This window comes from Rhinoderma darwinii, chromosome 10 (assembly GCF_050947455.1).
Source record: "Rhinoderma darwinii isolate aRhiDar2 chromosome 10, aRhiDar2.hap1, whole genome shotgun sequence".
NCBI lineage: Eukaryota > Metazoa > Chordata > Amphibia > Anura > Rhinodermatidae > Rhinoderma > Rhinoderma darwinii.
In genome coordinates, this window is record NC_134696.1 from 44590684 (window position 1) to 44610652 (window position 19969).

The 19969-nt window shown below is 43.5% G+C and overlaps 1 protein-coding gene and 1 long non-coding RNA gene across 3 annotated transcripts in view; both read left to right on the forward strand.

Moving 5' to 3' along the window:
• Positions 1–7782: 7782 nt before the first annotated feature.
• APOC3 (apolipoprotein C3) lies at positions 7783–15219 on the forward strand. Its single transcript, XM_075840809.1, has 5 exons — positions 7783–7791; positions 8294–8594; positions 9228–9296; positions 13420–13549; positions 14837–15219. Exons 1-5 carry the CDS (start codon positions 7783–7785, stop codon positions 14934–14936), a joined length of 609 nt encoding a protein of 202 aa, XP_075696924.1. The 3' UTR covers positions 14937–15219.
• A 207-nt stretch (positions 15220–15426) lies between these two features.
• Positions 15427–19969, forward strand: part of LOC142662007 (uncharacterized) — a 32850-nt gene continuing 28307 nt past the window's right edge. Inside the window, exon 1 of one of the 2 annotated variants that reach the window (XR_012850860.1) lies at positions 15427–15821. This is a non-coding gene — a long non-coding RNA (uncharacterized LOC142662007). The remainder of the gene's footprint in view (positions 15822–19969) is intronic. The other variant, XR_012850861.1, reaches the window with a different exon arrangement.

Sequence of the window (19969 nt, forward strand, 5' to 3'; positions counted from 1 at the left end):
ACGAGGACCCCCTGACTCCACTGTCCATGTATGGACAGTGACGTCAGTGGCTACTCCTTGAACGGAATCCCCGTTGCCAACTCTGGCCGGGGATTCCGGCCAGATTATCGGCAACTGGGATTCCGCTGAATCAGTAGCCACTGATGTCACTGTCCATACATGGACAGTGGAGTCAGGGATCCTCCGTGAGGGAATCCCCAGCCACAGCGTCGGCAATGCCCTGGCCGGGTATTCCTCTGCTAGAGGGAGCTTCAGGGCTCCCTCTAGCCTGTCAAGAGATTCCCCGAGCACAGCACTGTGCCCGGGTATTCTCGGCGAGCGGAGGAGGTCCCTCTGCTCCTCCACTCTGAACTCATGCTGAAGCAAGGACCTGATCATTCCCAGCTTCAGTATTAAGTTCAACAGTGTCTGCGTCCAGAGGGCGCAAACACAGTTGACAGCGAGACATACACCCCACCGCACAGAGCAGTGGGACACCGCCCGAAATCCGGGACTGTCCCGCTGAATCCGGGACGGGTGGGAGGGTAGTCATCAGGGGCTCTTGATTGGAATACCTGGCAATGCTATGACCGGGGATTCCGCTCCTAGCTCACATCCAACTTCCCGCTGGGTGCTGCTGGAAGGTGGATGCAGCAGCACCCGGCATACATCCGGCCACCATTTAAATAGATAGGATACAGCACGGGACCTCCCTGGGAGCCGGAATCAAAAACGCTGCAGGTAAAGTTTTTGGATCAAGCTCCCAGGGAGGTCCGGCACCACAACGGATGTCCCCTGTGCCAGAACAGATCCCATAGAAATCTATGGGATCCATTCCAGCATCAGTTTGCCATTAGCTGTTCTTCAACACGCAGGAGGTAAACTGACGCGAACGCCTTGCATATGTGAACAGCCCCTAAGTGAATTATGGAAAAAGTAACTAAAAGCCATATGGCGGCACGCAGACTCCCTATGGGCCTGTACTATAGACCCATTGGCACTCCAAATGATGCCTACAATAGGCACTGTATTGTCCTCTAGGAATATTGCTTCTACGGGAGAACACTGCTGTAATGCAGTATTGGAACATGCCATAATTTTTTTTCTTACTGATTCTGAATAAAACACAATGACACACAAGATGTACAGCATGGGCCAGTTGTAGAGTATTGGTGCCACATTACAGAGCTATACAACACAAATCTATAATATATCTGTGTTCGTGATCCTTTAATACAAAGCTTCAGCTCAATTTACATATGTTTTATGATTTTCCATACAGTATAGTAAACGTCTGAAACTAAACAAAAAAGGTTTCTGGACGTATACTGGATGTAGACTTCTATGGGGCACACGGTTCTTTTGACATAAGTCTGTCAAGTTTAGGCCTGGACACCTTTTTTTTGATTGTGCAAAAGATCTTGGGTTGCAGAGATTTTCAAAGCAGTAGGGACACAATAAAAATAAAAACTTTACCACTAATGTACAGTATTATTTTTTTTATAATGGAAGTATTGCAGATATATGGATATATATTTGAATACATTTTCACAATAAATTTAGATTTGTCTGAAGAAAAGCTAAATAGTCAAGTCAATACCCCTTAAAAAAAGAAAAATGGATGCCAACTGTATGCAACTATCTACCTTTTTTTCTACCGATTAATTTGACGGATGTTTCAAACAGATGGAGAAAATGTGCGCGCTTAGAGACTTTCGTGACGGCAAACGTTCTTTAGTTTCAAACATATACTGTCAGGTTTCCTAGCTAAACGTGGTATGAGCCTAACCCTATGGGAATTTTCATAGAAATCCCAAAGAAATATTATCCCCTATTTGTTGTGTTTACCTTTTTCCTTTTCCACCAATATTAACTACATTTACCGTAAGTCTTTTTATGGATGACCCAGGGGCCTTATAATGGATTTTATCTATATTTACTATATATATAATTTTTCTCTTTTGTACAAATTTACCTCAAGTCTCAGCAAATGCAAACAGCATTCTACTACCTGCAGATTTGGTCTCCGAGGAACTGTATTTTGGGATTAGTTTTTATGGTCCTCGTACACCTGCGAAAAGATTGCAGACAAGCAGCTGGCAAGCAGATGTTTGTCTGAGTCTCTAGTAAATAATTTTTTGTCTGGGCAGATGGTGGTTGATGGTTGTGTTTTTTTTATTATAGAGTTGCTGTAGCCTGGAATGAACTCCTTTTGGAATTCACTGTGAAAATGATGAAAATCATCATCACTTCTAGAGTATTATGCCCCATATATGTTATTCTCTATAATTAAGCAGAACTTAGATGATATTAGGGCAGTGTTTCACATTTCTGGAATTTGGAGCTTCTACAGTGTCATACACGTGGAAGTAAGCAGACAAAGATAAATATGTTGTTAGCACAGAGTCTTATCTCCCTGCGGTTAAAATAAGCTGTGATGTGTATCCTGTACCAAAGTCTGCTCTTTTTCCATGATCTGAGGGCAAAGTATCTGGTGAATACAAAAATTTCACACAGCTCTGATTTTCAGGGCCGGCGTTAAGGGGGGGGGGACTAGTAGGGCCCCCTGCCCACTATAGCATCCGTAGCGCCTGCTACGAGGCCCGAGGGGGTCCGCGCTGCCTGGCACATAACATTTATGGGCCGGGTGCCACAGACTCCTCATGCTCCAGTGCTAGTGACAGCCACGTTCAATTGTATATGCATCCTCAGGGCACAGATACAATTGAACACCATAGGCTGCAGGCCACATAAGGCCTGCAAGCTATAAGGCGCTGGGAAGAATACCTGCGCATGCCAGCATGATGATGTCAATACATTACACCGGCCTGTGCAAGGGTCCCGCCTCGGAGGCTGTGAAGCGCTCCGTCCATCGCGGGAACTGGGCTAGGTAGGTAAAAAAAAATGGGGGGGGGGGGCTGTGTGGCACTATATTCAAGGGGAAAGGGTTGTGGGGTACTATATACAAAAGGGAGGGGGAGCTGCGTGGCACTATATACAAAGGGAAGGGGCTGTGTGGCACTATATACAAGGAGGGGGCTGTGTGGCACTATATACAAGGGAGGGGGCTGTGTGGCACTATATACAAGGGAGGGAGGGCTTTGTGGCACTATGTACAAGGGAGGGGGCTGTGTGGTGTGGTCGTCTATACAATGGAGGGGGCTGTTTGGCACTATATATAAGGGAGGGTGGGCTGTATGGCACTATATACAAGGGAAGGAGGGCTTTGTGGCACTGTGTACAAGGGAGGGGGCTGTGTGGTGTGGTCGTCTATACAATGGAGGGGGGCTGTGTGGCACTATATATAAGGGAGGGTGGGCTGCATGGCACTAAATACAAGGGAGGGAGGGCTTTGTGGCACTATGTACAAGGGAGGGAGCTGTGTGGTGGTCTATATAATGGAGGGGGGCTGTGTGGCACTATATACAAGGGAGGGGGCTGTGTGGTACTATATACAAGTGAGGGGGCTGTGTGGCACTCTATACAAGGGAGGGGGCTTTGTGGCACTATATACAAGGGAGGGGGCTGTGTGGCACTATATACAAGGGAGGGGGCTGTGTGGCACTATATACAAGGGAGGGTGTGCTGTATGGCACTATATACAAGGGAGGGTGGGCTGTATGGCACTATATACAAGGGAGGGGGCTGTGTGGTGTGGTAGTCTATATAATGGAGTGGGGCTGTGTGGCACTATATACAAGGGAGGGGGCTGTGTGGTACTATATACAAGTGAGGGGGCTGTGTGGCACTCTATACAAGGGATGGGGCTGTGTGTCACTATATACAAGGGAGGGAGGGCTGTGTGGCAGTATGTACAAGGGAGGGGGCTGTGTGACACTATATACAAGCGGGGAGGGCTGTGTGGCGCTATCTACAGTGCGCTGTGTGTGGCACTATCTACAGGGGGCTGTGTGTGGCACTGTATGCAGATGGCACAAAGGGGGAATTATTACAGTGGGGGCACAGTTACTGATGGGGCACAGTTACTGATGGGGCACTTTTATTGTGTTGAGCACTGAGGGATCATTATTACCATCTAGGGCAATATGGATTACGAATTTGTTTAGAGGACGGGGTATAGGTGTGGCGGATGCTGGAAAAGCATGTCTGTGTGTCAAATTCTGCCTGGACGAATCGTGGCTGGAATACGTTGTCACAATGGTCTGGGCCGGATGGAGAAAAAAAGGGAAAGTGAACAAATCTAATCAGAGAAAACATAACCTGTGAGTCACTGGATATAAATGTGCTGTAATCACTTATATGGTCTGCAGAGCTCCTGTGTATAACTGGCATCTACCACTATATAGTCACTACATGGTGGTAATATTGGTCTTTGTATGGTGGTTTTTATTCAGTAACAGTATGGGGGTATTATTCAGTCACTATGTGGTGGTAATAGGTGGATATGCTGTGGCGGTTTTATTCAGTAACAGTACGGGGTTATTATTCAGTCACTATGTGTTTATGGTGTAAAGGTATTATTCAGTCACAGTATGGTGGTATTATTCAGTCACTATGTGGTTATGGTGTGGCGGCATTATTCAGTAACTGTATGGGGGTATTATTCAGTCACTATGTGGTTATGGTGTGGAGGTATTATTCAGTAACAGTATGGGGGCATTATTCAGTCACTATGTGGTCATGGTGTGGCTGTATTATTCAGTAACAGTGTGGCTGTATTATTCAGTAACAGTATGGTGGTATTATTCAGTCACTATGTAATGATAGGGGTAGGGAAACGGACAAGTGAGCCCTAATCTACCCACCACTCTGTCCCTGCCTACTTGCAACGACCCGTCCTAGGCGACGGGGTACAACTGGGCGGCGGTCCCTATGCTCAGTAAGTGCACGAGACAAACAGACAAGGGTACACAAAGCTAAGGGAAATGGGGCAGTTGCCCACGGCAACACCGTGAGCAACAAGAGAGGTGAACGAGCCGGGTCAAACCAGGAGTGTATGAGGTACCAAACGCAGAGCAGGAGAGTAGTCAGTAAGCCGGGGTCAATATGGAGCAGGATCAAATAGTCAGAAGCTGTAGCTGGGCCAGGAAACCACACGAGAAGAATCACAAGCAAAGGAGGAACAGGAAAGGCAGGTATAAATAGACAGAGGGAGGGAGCTAGCTGAGTCTGGCCAGGCTGCGATAGGCTCTCCCACACCTAAGCCTGCCAGCCTGAGTGGTGGAAGCTGGAGTCAGTCTCAGAGACATAGACTCAGGTGAAGACTGATTACCTATGGGCGTTAACCCCGAAGCTGTGCCTGGCAGATCCTTTACACACTATGTGGTTATGGTGTGGCAGTATTATTCAGTAACAGTATGGGGGTATTATTCAGTCACTATGTGGTTATGGTGTGGCTGTATTATTCAGTAACAGTATGGGGGCATTATTCAGTCAGTATGTGGTTATGGTGTGGCTGTATTATTCAGTAACAGTATAGGGGAATTATTCAGCCTCTATGTGGTTATGGTGTGGCGGTATTATTCAGTAACAGTATGGGGGCATTATTCAGTCAGTATGTGGTTATGGTGTGGCTGTATTATTCAGTAACAGTATAGGGGAATTATTCAGCCTCTATGTGGTTATGGTGTGGCGGTATTATTCAGTAACAGTATGGGGGTATTATTCAGTCACTATGTGGTTATGGTGTGGCGGTATTATTCAGTCAGTATGTGGTTATGGTGTGGTGGTATTATTCAGTAACGGTATGGGGGTATTATTCGGTCACTATGTGGTAATTGTGTAGCGGTATTATTTGGACCTTATATTGTGTTATTATTGGCAATATTGGTCTTATAATAGTGAGTTGTGTTCAGTAACAGTATGCAGGTAGCATTTAATTTGGTATAGTGGTATGATTTAATAACTATATATATATAAGAATTTTGTGTGAGAGCGGGATGTCCTTTGGGGCTTGCAACACTCCTGGACGATGCAGTTCTCTGCACACCGCCTTCTGAATTGACTGCATTATTGATACAGTAATTCAGCATTTGGGGCCCCACTTTTAACTTAGCCCGGGGTCACACTTTGTCTAAAACCGGCCCTGCTGATTTTCTCCCAAATACCAATATGCATGACACGACAGCTGTAATGGTTATATGAAGTTACACAAGACAAAATCATGGCCAAAAAGCTGTTCAGATGGCTTAGACCAAATGGTCTTCCAAAAAATACTGTATAGCTTTGTGTGTTCTGTTCAATTTAAATTGTCTTTCATAGAATAAGGGTATGTGCACACGATAGCAGGCATTTACGTCTGAAAAGACAGACTGTTTTCAGGAGAAAACAGCTGCCTCGTTTCAGCCGTAATTGCTCCTCCTCACATTTTGCGAGGCTTCTCTGACAGCCGTAAATTTTGAGCTGTGCTTCATTGAGTTCAATGAAGAACGGCTCAAATTACGTCTGAAAGAAGTGTCCTGCATATAATGTATATAAGTGTCCTGCATATAATGTATATAAGTGTCCTGCACTTCTTTTGACGAGGCTGTATTTTTACGCGTCGTCGTTTGACAGCTGTCAAACGACGACGCGTAAATGACAGGTTGTCTGCACAGTACGTCGGCAAACCCATTCAAATGAATGGGCAGATGTTTTTCCAACGTATTGTAGCCCTATTTTCAGACTAAAACGAGGCATAATACGGTCGTGTGAACGCAGCCTCAGAGGAATAAATGCGACTCAAATGCTGAAAATTCAAGAATTCACAAATTTAAAGATGGAAATACCCCTTTAAGAATCAATCTTCCACCTTCCAAATCTCACTTACCCGTGGTTCCATGCTTCATAGATCTTAGGGTCTCCTGTCCTGCTTCCTCCAAATCATACTCAGTGGCAGTCATCTGTAGAGAGAAATTCTTCATCTGCTATCACTGGATCCAGAACAGTAGGGATTTCATGAAATATGTAATATATAATGCACTACTGATCTATTAAAATGTTAAAGGGAACCTGTCAAAACATGTTCTTCCCCTAAACTGCCACCATGGGTTTATACACCTCGCTTTACTGCGCATGCGCCAGATGCTGCCATTGCATGACTCCTCAGAATTCCGGGACCACCCACATGACTCTTCACGGATAATTAACATAAAGTGCGTGCTACTTTGCAACTTCATTTTATACTACAAGGGAAAGTTTAGACAAGGGCATCTTTAGAAACCTATTACGTTGTGTATAATGCAGTGGTGGTGGTGGATTATGTGACAGGCTCTCTTTAAGTAGTGCTGTCCGTTCTCATAAAATCACATCCATTTAATATTTGACCAACCATTTCATACCATATTATCCATAGATATAGCTTGGCTTTCATAAATCTGGGATAAAGATTCAGTTCGCTAGCCTATCCCTGTATCTAAATACCCTAGCCAAGTTGCAGTGTCTTGTTAAAGACTCTATTGGCACCCAACAAGTGCCATGCTCTGCCAGCCCTCCAACAACTAAACTACAGAAGGGCTAGTGGCATGTGTTAATGACGCATCACCATTATTTCTGAACCAGCAACTAAGCAGGATTGCTGCCTGACAAGCACTGGAGCATGGTTGGATTTCTAGGTGTTATTCTTTTTATTTGTGAGCTTTAAAGGGCGCACAAAGAAGAACTTGCAATGAACTATTAATCTTCATTCCAGGTCTTTTTTTAGGTTTTTTCTTTTTTTTTTTTTACTTCTCATTGTCTGTCTGATACTGCAAAATGTTTGATTATCTGGCTCCTGATTGGTCCTAAGGAAGCCAGAACTGAGGAACTTTTGGTGAGCCTAGAAACAAAGATTATACCGGACAGACTTTTGCTTTAGTATGGAAGATGCAGAGAGTAAAATGCATCATTATATATATTTTTTAAAATGTACGTACATTACCGACAGATTTACAACTTATACAAAGACAACCTCTTTCCATATGCCCTTGTAGAGCATATTGACCTCATGAAGGGGGATTCCCTGTTTGGGACCATCCTCTAATAACTCGTCCAAAGAACCACTATCAAAGAGTGGCTCTTGCCGACCTGGACTGTCCATGTATTACATGGTCAGACATTTATTTGAATGGATAGAATATAATGCTACATCTATAGATGTACGGTTGGCCAGAGCTTCCTCCAGTGATGCACCTGATCGCCGTGCTGGCTACAATTTAATAACTGCAAGAGACAGACAGAGGGCAATACATCTTTACAGAAGATGTTCTAGACTTTAGTTTTACTAAAAAAAAAAAAAAAAAGAATTAAAATAACATAATAATATTTTTGGGACACATATTAACATTACTTGTGTTTTTGTTTTTTTAACAACTATACATTTTGACTTTTGTATCAGAATTGCGGGAAAGCAGAAACTGGTAATCCCTTTAATTTAAAGTTAATACATGCAGATAGTTATAGAAAATATATATGGTTTGAGATTATTTCCTATCAGTTGATCCCTTCCTATCTCTTCAATACCATAGTCAGCAGTTCCAGCCGCACATTTTCTGATCTTGCTCTGCAACCTTCACCCCCTCTTTACACACCTCCCCTCCTCCCTTTCAAGCCATTCCCTTTAGGCACAGCCTATATAACACCAGCACCTGTGTATTGGACCAAGAGTCTGGACAGAGCACAAGGTGCAGCATTGCCTGGTGAGTTTCAGTTTCCATGTTAATAATTTGTGACTTCACTTCCATATATGTTAGTGCAATGTTAAATAAAAGGCTGCCTGGATACTATATATTCACTCCATTTCCTTATTGCAAAATATAAAAACATATATGATATTGGCTTAATATAAGCTACTGACAAGCACGATTGATAGCTAAATCAATCAATCAATCAATCAATCAATCATTCATTCAATCAATTGATCACTTAGTAAATCAATCAATCAATCATTCATTCATTCAATCAATTGATAATTTAGTTAATCAATCAATCAAATTGACCAGTTTAAAACTGTGTGGGTCACCAGCGCAGTAGCTGAGCGCTATTGATATGGCACTACAGTCTGAACGTGGGCAGGGAGTGGATAGGTTTCCTTTTCTTTGTCCCATGAGTAATACATAAAAAGCAAAATACCATAATATATGGTGAAGGCAAACACATTATTATATTAACAGTTATCATTGTATTGAGGCTTGTTATAAAACACAATGCAATGATAAATGTGAGAATAATTCTCTCCTCCACCTTATATTATGACTTGTGCCTTTTACATATATACGTCATTTGCAGCATTTTTGTATTCTGTGTATTATGATGCTTTTCTTCTTTTATAGGTCAGCTATTTAACCTAAACATGAAGCTCTTGGTTATCTCTGCTCTGCTTGTCCTTGCTGTCTGTGCGGGTGAGAACTGTCTCCTGTCTTTCTTGTGAAGCTAACAAACTAAAGTTCTTAATGCAACTAAGTGTATTTACATGAGTAATTTTTTTTATAGGTTTTCAGCATATTTTGTTGTTGTAATTTTGTAACCGTGGCAAAACTGCAATTTTTTAAAAACTGCTACGGTTTAATAATTTTTGGAAAAGCGACAAAAACAACTTAAGGAAATACACGCTAAATACTGTAATTTGCCTCTATTTCCTAATATGTCGGCATTGTAGTAGCTAAAGGATTTTTAGTGGAACCAATTGCAACTGGGCCCAAAGACCTGGAGAATTAATAAGCCACTCTGATACATAAACTGGGCAGCCACAATGACATATATAGCCTTGTTCACACAGTGCAGATTTGATGCAGATGTAGCATTTATTTACTAAGTCAAAACCAGAAAGGGAACCTAACAGAAGAAGTATATAAAGGAAGGCCTTAGGCTAGATTCAGACGAACGTTGATTATGTTCGTGTGATCGCCGTTAATACAACGGTCGTCACACGGACCTATGTAATTCAATGGGCCGTTCACACGGCCGTTGTTTCAACGGACCGAGTGAAGTGTCCGATAAAAAATAGGATATGTCCTATTTTTTTGCGCTTCATGCATTCCTCCATAGACTCTACTCGTAGTTTTTCAAGTCCGAGGTTTCATAGGCTTATGTGAATCTAGCCTTAAAGTGTCTCCTCTCCTGGATCCAATTCTTGTTTGACTTAAATAATGAATGCAAAATCTATAACAAATCTGGACCATGTAAACAAGACCTGCAGTCACACCTGGCAGATTTTGTTGCAGAAATTTCTGCGACTGAATCAGCTCTATTCATCTGAATCTCTTTCAGAAATCCATATACCTGCTGTGGAAACAATCACATTCAGATAAGTGGAACTGATATTTTATAGTCCCAAAAATTTCTGCAACAAATTCTGATGCGTGTGGATGTACCCTTAGGGTATGTTTACACGAGGGCGTCCGTAACGGCTGAAATTACGGGGATGTTTCCGCCTGAAAACATCCCCGTAATTTCAGCCGTAACGGCATGTGCAGGCGCTTGAACGCCGCGTCCATTACGGACGTAATTGGCGCTGCTATTCATTGGAGTCAATGAATAACGGCTCCAATTACGGCCAAAGAAGTGACAGGTCACTTCTTTGACGCGGGCGTCTATTTACGCGCCGTCATTTGACATCGGCGCGTAAATTACGCCTCGTGTGAACAGACAAACGTCTGCCCATTGCTTTCAATGGGCAGATGTCTGTCAGCGCTATTGAGGCGCTATTTTCGGACGTAATTAGGGGCAAAAACGCCCGAATTACGTCCGTAATTAGTGTGTGTGCACATACCCTTAGGGCTCTTGTACACAACCGTGTGTGCCGCCCGAGTCCCGTCCTTGATCCATGGAAATATAGGACATGTTCTATCTTTCCACAGATCAGAGATTCGGGTTATTTTCACAGACCAGATTCACCCACTGAAGTGAATGGGAATGAAAACTATCGGGTGCCACTCGGATGCCCGTGAAAAATGGCAGTCATATGCAAGAGCCCTTAGACTGAGTTCCCACACAGCGTAAACACTGCGAAACTTCCGCACCAGAATTCTGTGCTACTACTGTAAATGCTGCGGATTTCAGCAAAGTGGATGAGATTTCTGCAAAAATCAGCCACGCAACGCGAAAATAAAACATAAAAAAGTTGTGCGAAAGTGTTCTGCGGTGCAACTTTCAAATGCGCAGCATGTCAATGCTGCATATTCTGCGCAGAGATGCTGCATGTTTGGCTCTTAGACTTCAATAGGGAGAATAAATTTTGCTCTAAAAATTACAAATTGAGTTGTGTTGCGGCTTGTATAGGGATTCTGCAGTCTACATTTAGACATGCCATTTTTAACCGTTTTTTGCTGTGATTTTTTATACTGGTTGTTGCTTTAATGTTCTCTACCATGCGCTGGCTTCCTCTTTCTTTTGTCTGACTGTGAGTCATGAACTCTGATCAGACTCTTCTAATATTGTACAGTTTTGTAATAAATATATTGATTCGTGTCTGTGGTCTAGAGGGAAACAGAGGAGCAGACATCAATAATGTTATAGGATGAGTTTTCTAGATATATCTGAGCTGTCTCACTCACCGCTGCAACTACAGGCCGGATCCGAGCCACTACCAAATTTAAAGACAAAACTTTAGGGCTTGTCCATACGTGACATCAACTGCAGACAGTCGTTTCATGTGTTTTTTTTACTGCAGAAAATAGTGCCGATTTTTTTGGTTCTGTTTTTGGTGTGTTTTTGAAGCGCTGTGTGCTGGTGATATTTCTTCATCCTGTGATGTCATTTCCACCTCCTGTAAGAAATTCTGCACGGTTTCCGCAGCAAATTATGCAGAACATTGTAGTTTGCTGCGGAATTGTTGCTCATCATTAATTTCCATGGGGAAAAAATGTAGAAGATCAGCCCACTTTCCGCAGCAATAATTGACATGCTGCGGAAATAAAACTACGCACCGCAGGTAAATTTCTGGACAGGGTTTTCTTCCGCAGTGTGTGGATGACATTTGTTGAATCACACCCACTTTTCTGCTACTGTATTACACTGAATATTTTCCGTACGCAATTCCAGATGGAAAATACGCAGCAATTCTGTTACATGTGGACAAGCCCTTAGAGTATAAGGTGTCATTTGCAAAAAATGTTACACAAATAAGACACAAGTCACTCAAGACAGGTCTCTCTAACTATGGCTCATAGATAAAGCTACCCCTTAAAATATACCACCTTTTTGTATAAAAAAAAACTCAACATTGACCTGCATTATGGATCATGTTATCATGTAAACTATAGTTCCCTACTGTAATGATTCCTTTAGGCCTCATTCACACGGCAGGGTTACCCGGCCGGGTGCCGGCCGTTCATAAATCGGCCGGCACCCGGCTGCATTAGGAATAATAGACCCCTAATGGGGCTATTCACACGACCGTTTTTTTGACGTCCGGGAAAACCGTCCGTCAAAAAATAGGACATGCTCTATCTTCGCCCGGGTACCCGGCCGCCCGGCTCCCATAGAAGTCTATGGGGCCGGGTAATACACGGCCATCACCGGGATGTGTCCCGAGTGATGGCCGGGTTTTCCGGAGCTTGCGCTCTATCTCCTCCTCCTCACAGCGCAGAGTGCATGTGAGGAGGAGGAGTTGATGCCATTCTGACGAATGGCATCACTGTACACTGTGTGGCAGGGCCGGGGTGTACAGCAGGTGGAAGGGAGCGCTGCGCTGGCTCCCTTCCCCTGCTTGAAAAGCACCCTGGCCCGGCGACACCTTCGATGGCGCCGCTAACAGCTGCAGCTGCTGCGGCTGCTACTACTGTAGCGACGCCAATATAGCAGAGCGGGGAGGTATCTCCCCGCTCTGCTATGTGCTAGCTGCACTTTAGCTCCTTGAAGGAGCGGAATCCCCGTGTGTTCGGGGATTCCGCTCCTGGACAGAGCGCTTGATGTCTTTGTCCATATCTGGGCAGTGACATCAGGGGAAACTCCTGAAGCGGAATCCCCGAACACATGGGGATTCCCCTTCAGGAGTTGCCGCTGATGTCACTGTCCGGATCTGCCCGGCCCGGCACGGATGCAAAACTTAATGCAAACCGGCCGGGCAAAATGGTCGATTTTACCGGCCGACACTCGGGAACGACCCGGCCCTGTGAATCCCGCCTTAGGCTCCCTAATGGTGTGCACTGATATAGAGCAGTGACCTGAATATGTTTAGCCATTATTTACAGCAGGCACAGTACTCGGATGGCAATGGTGGATCTCCATGCTTCTTTGGAGACCAGTGTTGTCACTTTATAAGGGAAGGTGGCACATGTTTATTAGATGCCAGGAATACTAAAGAACTCAATTCCAAGCAACGAAAATGTTTACTAATCCCCAAAAAAGATCTATTAATTTTTTTGTAAGGACCAAGAGTTATTGTTATCAATATGTCTGTTTAAAAAGGGGGGGGGGGACGATGAAGTTTTTGTTTCCTTGCTAGTGTTTTTTCAATCTTAATTTACTTCTTATTGTAAATTGACTGCTGGTTTAACTGTTTCTTTTCTCTCTCGATCCCAGTCTCTGCTGAGGAGGACACCTTCCTGTCATCATCAATTAACTATGTACAAGACTTGGCCAGTGATGTTGCCAGCAAAACAACAGATGCTATAAACCAAGTTAAGGAATTGCCCCTGGCACAGCAGGCTATGTAAGGATATTAGACATATACCACCAACATAATAGCATCCCTTTACTGTCATTTAAAATGATTTACCTTTGTGCATTCATATAGGTCTTGGCAGGTATACATTTTTTCCAAAAGGTATTCCCTCCATACTCATGTCACCATATGTACTCTATTACGGACCAGTCCCTGTAATATGTTGCACTTGCATACGGCCACATATTAAGCTGACAGATCCGCTTTAATAAGATTTAAAATTTGTGATTTTATATTGGGAAAGTCAGTTCGAAGTACTAATTTTGCATACATAACCGCAATCCTTATAATGTATTTGTTGGTTAGATAAGCTGAGTAGTAGAGTGTCCATATTTAGAACCCCACTGAGAATCATCTTGTAGTGTCTTCACTGTATATACCTTAAAGGGGATTTCCCATCTTTGACAATTATGGCATATCCACCTCTGGGACCCGCACCTATTTCTAGAATGGGGACCCCTAAACCACGTTCTAGCTTACTCGGCTCTCGCTGCCTTCCGGCCACTTCCTGGCTAGGTGTTCGGGAGTTACGGAAACAGTCAAGTTCACTGAGCTACGCTGTCTCCGTAACTCCCATAGAAGTGAATGGGACTTACGAAAACAGCGTGGCACGGCGAGCTAAGCTGTTTCTGTAGCTACCGATTTCCGGAAACAGCGAAGCTCACCGTGCTAGACTGCAATAATACAGTATTGCAGTCTATGGCAGAATCAGTGTATTGCTATTGAGACCTGCCACAGGCAGATCTCAATACCAATCTTCCTATAGCAGGGCTGGGAGCGTTCACAAGGCTCCCAGCTGCTAGAGGATTACAACGGCTCCCGCGATCTCGCCGCGCGGAAGCCGGTGACCGGCATTAAACTGAAGTTGAAAGTGATAACCCCTCAGATGCCGGTGGTCACATCTGACCCCGGCATCTGAGGGGTTAAATGCTTGCGATCAGAGATGTCTCTAATTGCAAGCATTGCTGCCAGGACACGGTGGCTATGGCGCCCCCTCGAGTTCTGAGCGGGCGCCATGTTTAACCCTTTCCCGTAGCTAATCTGACGATTTACGTCGGGAAAGGGTATTTAAAGCGTATTACTGATAATCTTCATCCAAAGAATGAAAACCAAAGTTACCGATTTCTGGAAATGAACTTAAAAAAAATCCTTCATGTTATAACAATGTATAGTTAGGCGATAATATGAGATAATGAGGAATAAGGTACTTTTTTGTCAGACATACAACAAGAATACATGATCCCAGCTTGACTGTGCTGCTCTTTTTTGCTTTAGTGGCTTCTATGATTCCGGATCCGAGTACGTCAGCACTCTGTACACCTCAGTTATGAAAAAGGCGATGGAGGGATGGGATCAGCTGACCACGTCCTTCTAATGTGATCCCATGAGCATCTTTAACAAGCAGAGGGTTTTCCAAGTGTTCACTACTGTATACAAGTGTAGCATATCTCTGATAACGGAGCATGTATAAATCCAGCCATTACATATGAAATATTATGGAAACTGTTTCCTTTGCTAATAAGCCAAGTCCTACCACACCTGCAGTATTGTGCGTCCACACATTGCACTGGTTAACATGGAGCTGTGTGCTCTACATTTTGCTTTTTTGATGTTTTTTTCAAGCGTGTCTTTTGTAAATAAAGTCCCACTGTAGACAACTCAAATAGTATTCATTTATTTATTTAGCTTAAATGGTCACTGTCATTTCAACAAACTTGTTCCCATATTATGGACGATACAACTACAAAAAAAAATCTAATATACTTTATTGACCAGAAATTATGTTTTCCTATTGCAAAATTGCTATAAAGTCCTGGCCACTAGGTGTCTCCCTTCTGTATAACTTGCTGTCCACTGCCTGTTGTCAAGATAAATCCGTCCCTAGCAACAGAGGCACCAAGACAGATTACAGGAAGTGGGGGCGTGTCCTTGTAGGCATTGCAGCTCTCCTCTCTCTTATAAGACATGCATCAATAACAGAGAGAAGGAGTTTTACAGCTGGAGTGGCATCTCATTGGACAATGCAAGAGCATGCTCCACCAAGGGAGACGCTATGCATCCTGGGAAATAAGGGAAAGGAAGTTTCGGCAGGGAAAGTAGACTCCCCCTAAAACAGAGAGGATGCCAAAAAGGAGAGCAACAAAATCAGCACATTTTCTGGCTTTATAGGACAGTAGGAGATACAAAACAAGTTGCAATCATTTTAGGGCACAAGTGCTGCAAGCCCATGCTTTTGCTATGGTTTTTGATGAAATGACAGGTACGCTTTAAATATCAATTTACAAGAAACAGCTTCCCACATTTCATGTACTAAATACATTTCTGCACCCACTGAGGTTGTGCTTTGCCCTCACACAAAACTCTCTGGCATTGTGCACACAGACAAAGACTGAAGCTCCTGGACCCCAATGCAAAATCTGTAACAGGGTCTCTACCTACCAGGGGCCAGGTGGGACTGCAACCTCTGCACCTCCTATTTCTAACCCACATGCGACAGGAGCCACTTCCTATTTTTACCCATCGTCCAACAGGAGAGTCATAGTTGACTACGTTGACACAGTTGACTACGCTATTGTTTCCATCAAAAGAACGGAAATCTTACGGAACGGAGACTTAGCAACGGAAGCATTACCATTGAAATCAATGGTAATGCACACAGGAGCTATGGTTCCCGTTTGCCTTTCCATTGATGGGTTCCTCTGATGGAAAGGTCTGATGGAACCCATCAATGGAAACCGAACGCTAATGTGAATAGGCTTTAATAAACTCTTAGGGTATGTGCACACGACCTATTTTCAGACGTAACTCAGGCGTTTTACGCCTCGATTTACGCCTGAAAAGACGGCTCCAATACGTCTGCAAACATCTGCCCATTGCTTGCAATGGGTCTTACGATGTTCTGTTCAGACGAGGTGTAATTTTACGCTTCACTGTCAAAAGACGGCGCGTAAAAATACGCCCGCGTCAAAGAAGTGCAGGACACTTCTTGGGACGTTTTTGGAGCCGTTTTTCATTGACTCCAATGAAAACCAGCTCCAATTACGTCTGTAAAAGACGCAGCGAAAAACGCGAGTACACGCAAAAACGTCTGAAATTCAGTATTTTGCGTTTATGTGTGAACATACCCTTAATGTCTCTGTTTGATACAAAATATGTCCACAGAGCCTGCTTCTCAAGACACAGATCACACAATCCTTTTTGTTCCTGCACATGTTTTTATGCTGAAACGACATGATTTCTTGAGCAGTTTTTCATGATGAATCTTGTGACTGAGTTGGAAGGATCTGACGCAGACCAGTATAACATAGATATAACTTCTGTCTGTGTATTAATATGGTGGTCCATCAGATAGGAAGACATGGTTGTTAGGGAGTATAAACCAATATAGACCACAAAATAAAGAATATGGAGTCTGCAAAAGAGAAATAATCACAGATTGTGCGAAGGTATCTACAAGGAATTATACTACATGCATGATGTTACTGTAACAGTTTTAGCGTCTAAAGGACCTTTCACATGGGCCAAAGATTGAGTGAATAAGTGTTCATATGAATGCTCGTTCCCAATCATTGCCCTGTGTAAACAGGGCAAAGATCAGACGATGATTATTCATCAGCCAATCACATCTTCTATGCAGCTTAAAATGGACGCTAGTCGGCAGCACATCTCCCTGTGTAAACAGAGAGATATGCTGTAGAAACTATGCAAATGCATGGGGACGAACAATCGTGGTAAAGATCGTTCGTCCCCATACTAACAAACAGTGCTCAGTTTTAATGGATCAAAGGAGTGCCGAATGACAACCTGGTTTAAAGGTGTAAACACAGGCAGGGTGGGCGTTAGGAGGGGGCAACCTGGGCAATTGCGCCCCATCCTCCCAGGACCCTCTGCCCAGTGGCGGAACTACTACTATAGCAGCTGCTACAGGGCCCGCCGGCATGAGAGGGCCCATGCCACCTGGAACATAACATTTATAGGCTGGGCGGCACAAGCCCCCTCATGCCTGGTGGCGGCGACAGCACTGAGGGGCCCCCGGTGCTTGTTACTGACACATTTAATTGTATCTGTGTCCATCCCCAAGGAGCTGCTCCGCCATTCAGTAGGCTACAGGCCACGTTAGGCCTGCAGACTATAAGACACTGGGATAGAATGCCTGCGAAGGCCAGCATGATGACGTCACTGGATCACGCCAGCCTGCACAAGGGTCCAGTGTCGAGGCTGTGGAGCAGCTCCGTCTGTTGCGGGGCTAGGTGAGTACAATGTTTTTTTATTTGTCTGTGGGGCTGTGTGGCACCATCAACAAGGGGGGGCTGTGTGTCACACTATCTACAAGGCGGGCTGTATGTGGTACTATCTACAATGGGGGCTGTGTGTGGCACTATATGCAGGGGGGATGTGTACGGCACTATCTACAAGGGGCTGTGTTTGTGTTTGTTTATGAGTTTGTTTAGAGGATGGGGTATAGATCGGGAGGGTGTTGGAAAAGCGAGAAACCAACATGTCTGTGTGTCAAATTCTGCAGAGACGAGTCTTGGCTGGGAAAAGGGAAAGTGAACGACTCTAATTAAAGAAAATATCACCTATGAGTCACTGGATATAAATGTGTTGTAATCACTTATATTGTCTGCAAACCTCCTGTGTATAACTGACATCTACCACTATATGGTCACTATATGGTGGTAGTATTATATGGTCAGCAGAGCTCCTGTGTATAACTGGCATCTACCACAATATGGTCAATACATGGTGGTAATATTGGTCTTTGTATGGGGGTATTATTCAGTAACAGTATGGGGGTATTATTCAGTAACAGTATGGGGGTATTATTCAGTAACAGTATGGGGGTATTATTCAGTAACAGTAGGGGGTATTATTCAGTAACAGTATGGGGGTATTATTCAGTAACAGTATGGGGGTATTATTCAGTCACTATGTGGTTATGGTGTGGTGGTATTATTCAGTAACAGTATGGGGGTATTATTCAGTCACTAAGTGGTTATGGTGTGGCGGTATTATTCAGTAACAGTATGGGGTATTATTCAGTCACTAAGTGGTTATGGTGTGGCGGTGTTATTCAGTAACAGTATAGGGGTATTATTCAGTCACTATGTGGTTATGGTGTGGCGGTATTATTCAGTAACAGTATGGTGGTATTATTCAGTCATTATGCAGTTATGGTGTGGAAGTATTATTCAGTATCAGTATGAGGTATTATTCAGTCACTATGTAGTTATAGTGTGGCAGTATTATTCAGTAACAGTATGGGGGTATTATTTAGTCACTATGTGGTAATGGTGTGGTGGTATTATTCAGTAACAGTATGGGGGCATTATTCAGTCACTATGTGGTTATGTTGTGGCGGTATTATTAAGTAATAGTACGGGGATATTATTCAGTCACCATGTGGTTATGATGTGGCGGTATTATTCAGTAACAGTATGGGGGTATTATTCAGTCACTATGTGGTTATGGTGTGGCGGTATTATTCAATAACAGTATGGGGGTATTATTCAGTCACTACTGGTGGTATCATTTGGACCTTATATTGTGTTATTATTGGTAATATTGGTCTTATAATAGTGAGTTGTATTCAGTAACAGTATGCAGGTAATATTTCATTTGGTATAGTGGTATGATTTAATAACCGATATGTATATAGATAAGTTATTTTTTTGAGAGGGGGGACATATGCTTTGGGGTTTGCAACACTCCTGGATGCGCTAGAAATCAGCGATGAAGTTCTCTGCACACCGCCTTCTGAATTGACTGCATTATTGATACAATAATTCAGAATGTGGGGCTACACTTTTAACTTTGCCCAGGGCCACACTTTGTCTAAAACTGGCCCTGAACAATGACAAATATCTGCCTGTGTAAAACTACTTAGGGTATGTTCACACGACCTATTTTCAGGCGTAATTCAGGCGTTTTACGCCTCGAATTACGCCTGAAAAGACGGCTCCATTACGCCTGCAAACATCTGCCCATTGCTTGCAATGGGTTTTACGATGTTCTGTTCCCACGAGGTGTAATTTTACTTGTCACTGTCAAAAGACGGCGCGTAAAAAGACACCCACGTCAAAGAAGTGCATGTCACTTCTTTGGACGTTTTTGGAGCCGTTTTTCATTGACTCCATTGAAGCTCGAATTATGTCCATAATGGATGCCGCGAAAAAACGCGAGTACTTGCAAAAACGTCTGAAATTCAGGAGCTGTTTTCACCTGAAAACAGCTCCGTAATTTCAGACGTAATTTGTTAAGACGTATTAACATACCCTTAAAGTCATCTTGACTATATATCAAGTTCAGATATAAAATGGAAGTGAAGCAATACCATTCATAAATTTAGTTGCTTCACATCCACTTAATATCTGATGTTGACCACATTGTTTTTTTTATCTATATTTG

Bases quoted from the DNA above. Each gene is read 5' to 3' on its own strand.
- APOC3 (XM_075840809.1), top strand. The intron at 9,297-13,419 runs GTGAGAACTGTC...TCTCGATCCCAG, and splicing joins TGTCCTTGCTGTCTGTGCGG to TCTCTGCTGAGGAGGACACC. The intron at 13,550-14,836 runs GTAAGGATATTA...TTTTTGCTTTAG, and splicing joins CCCCTGGCACAGCAGGCTAT to TGGCTTCTATGATTCCGGAT.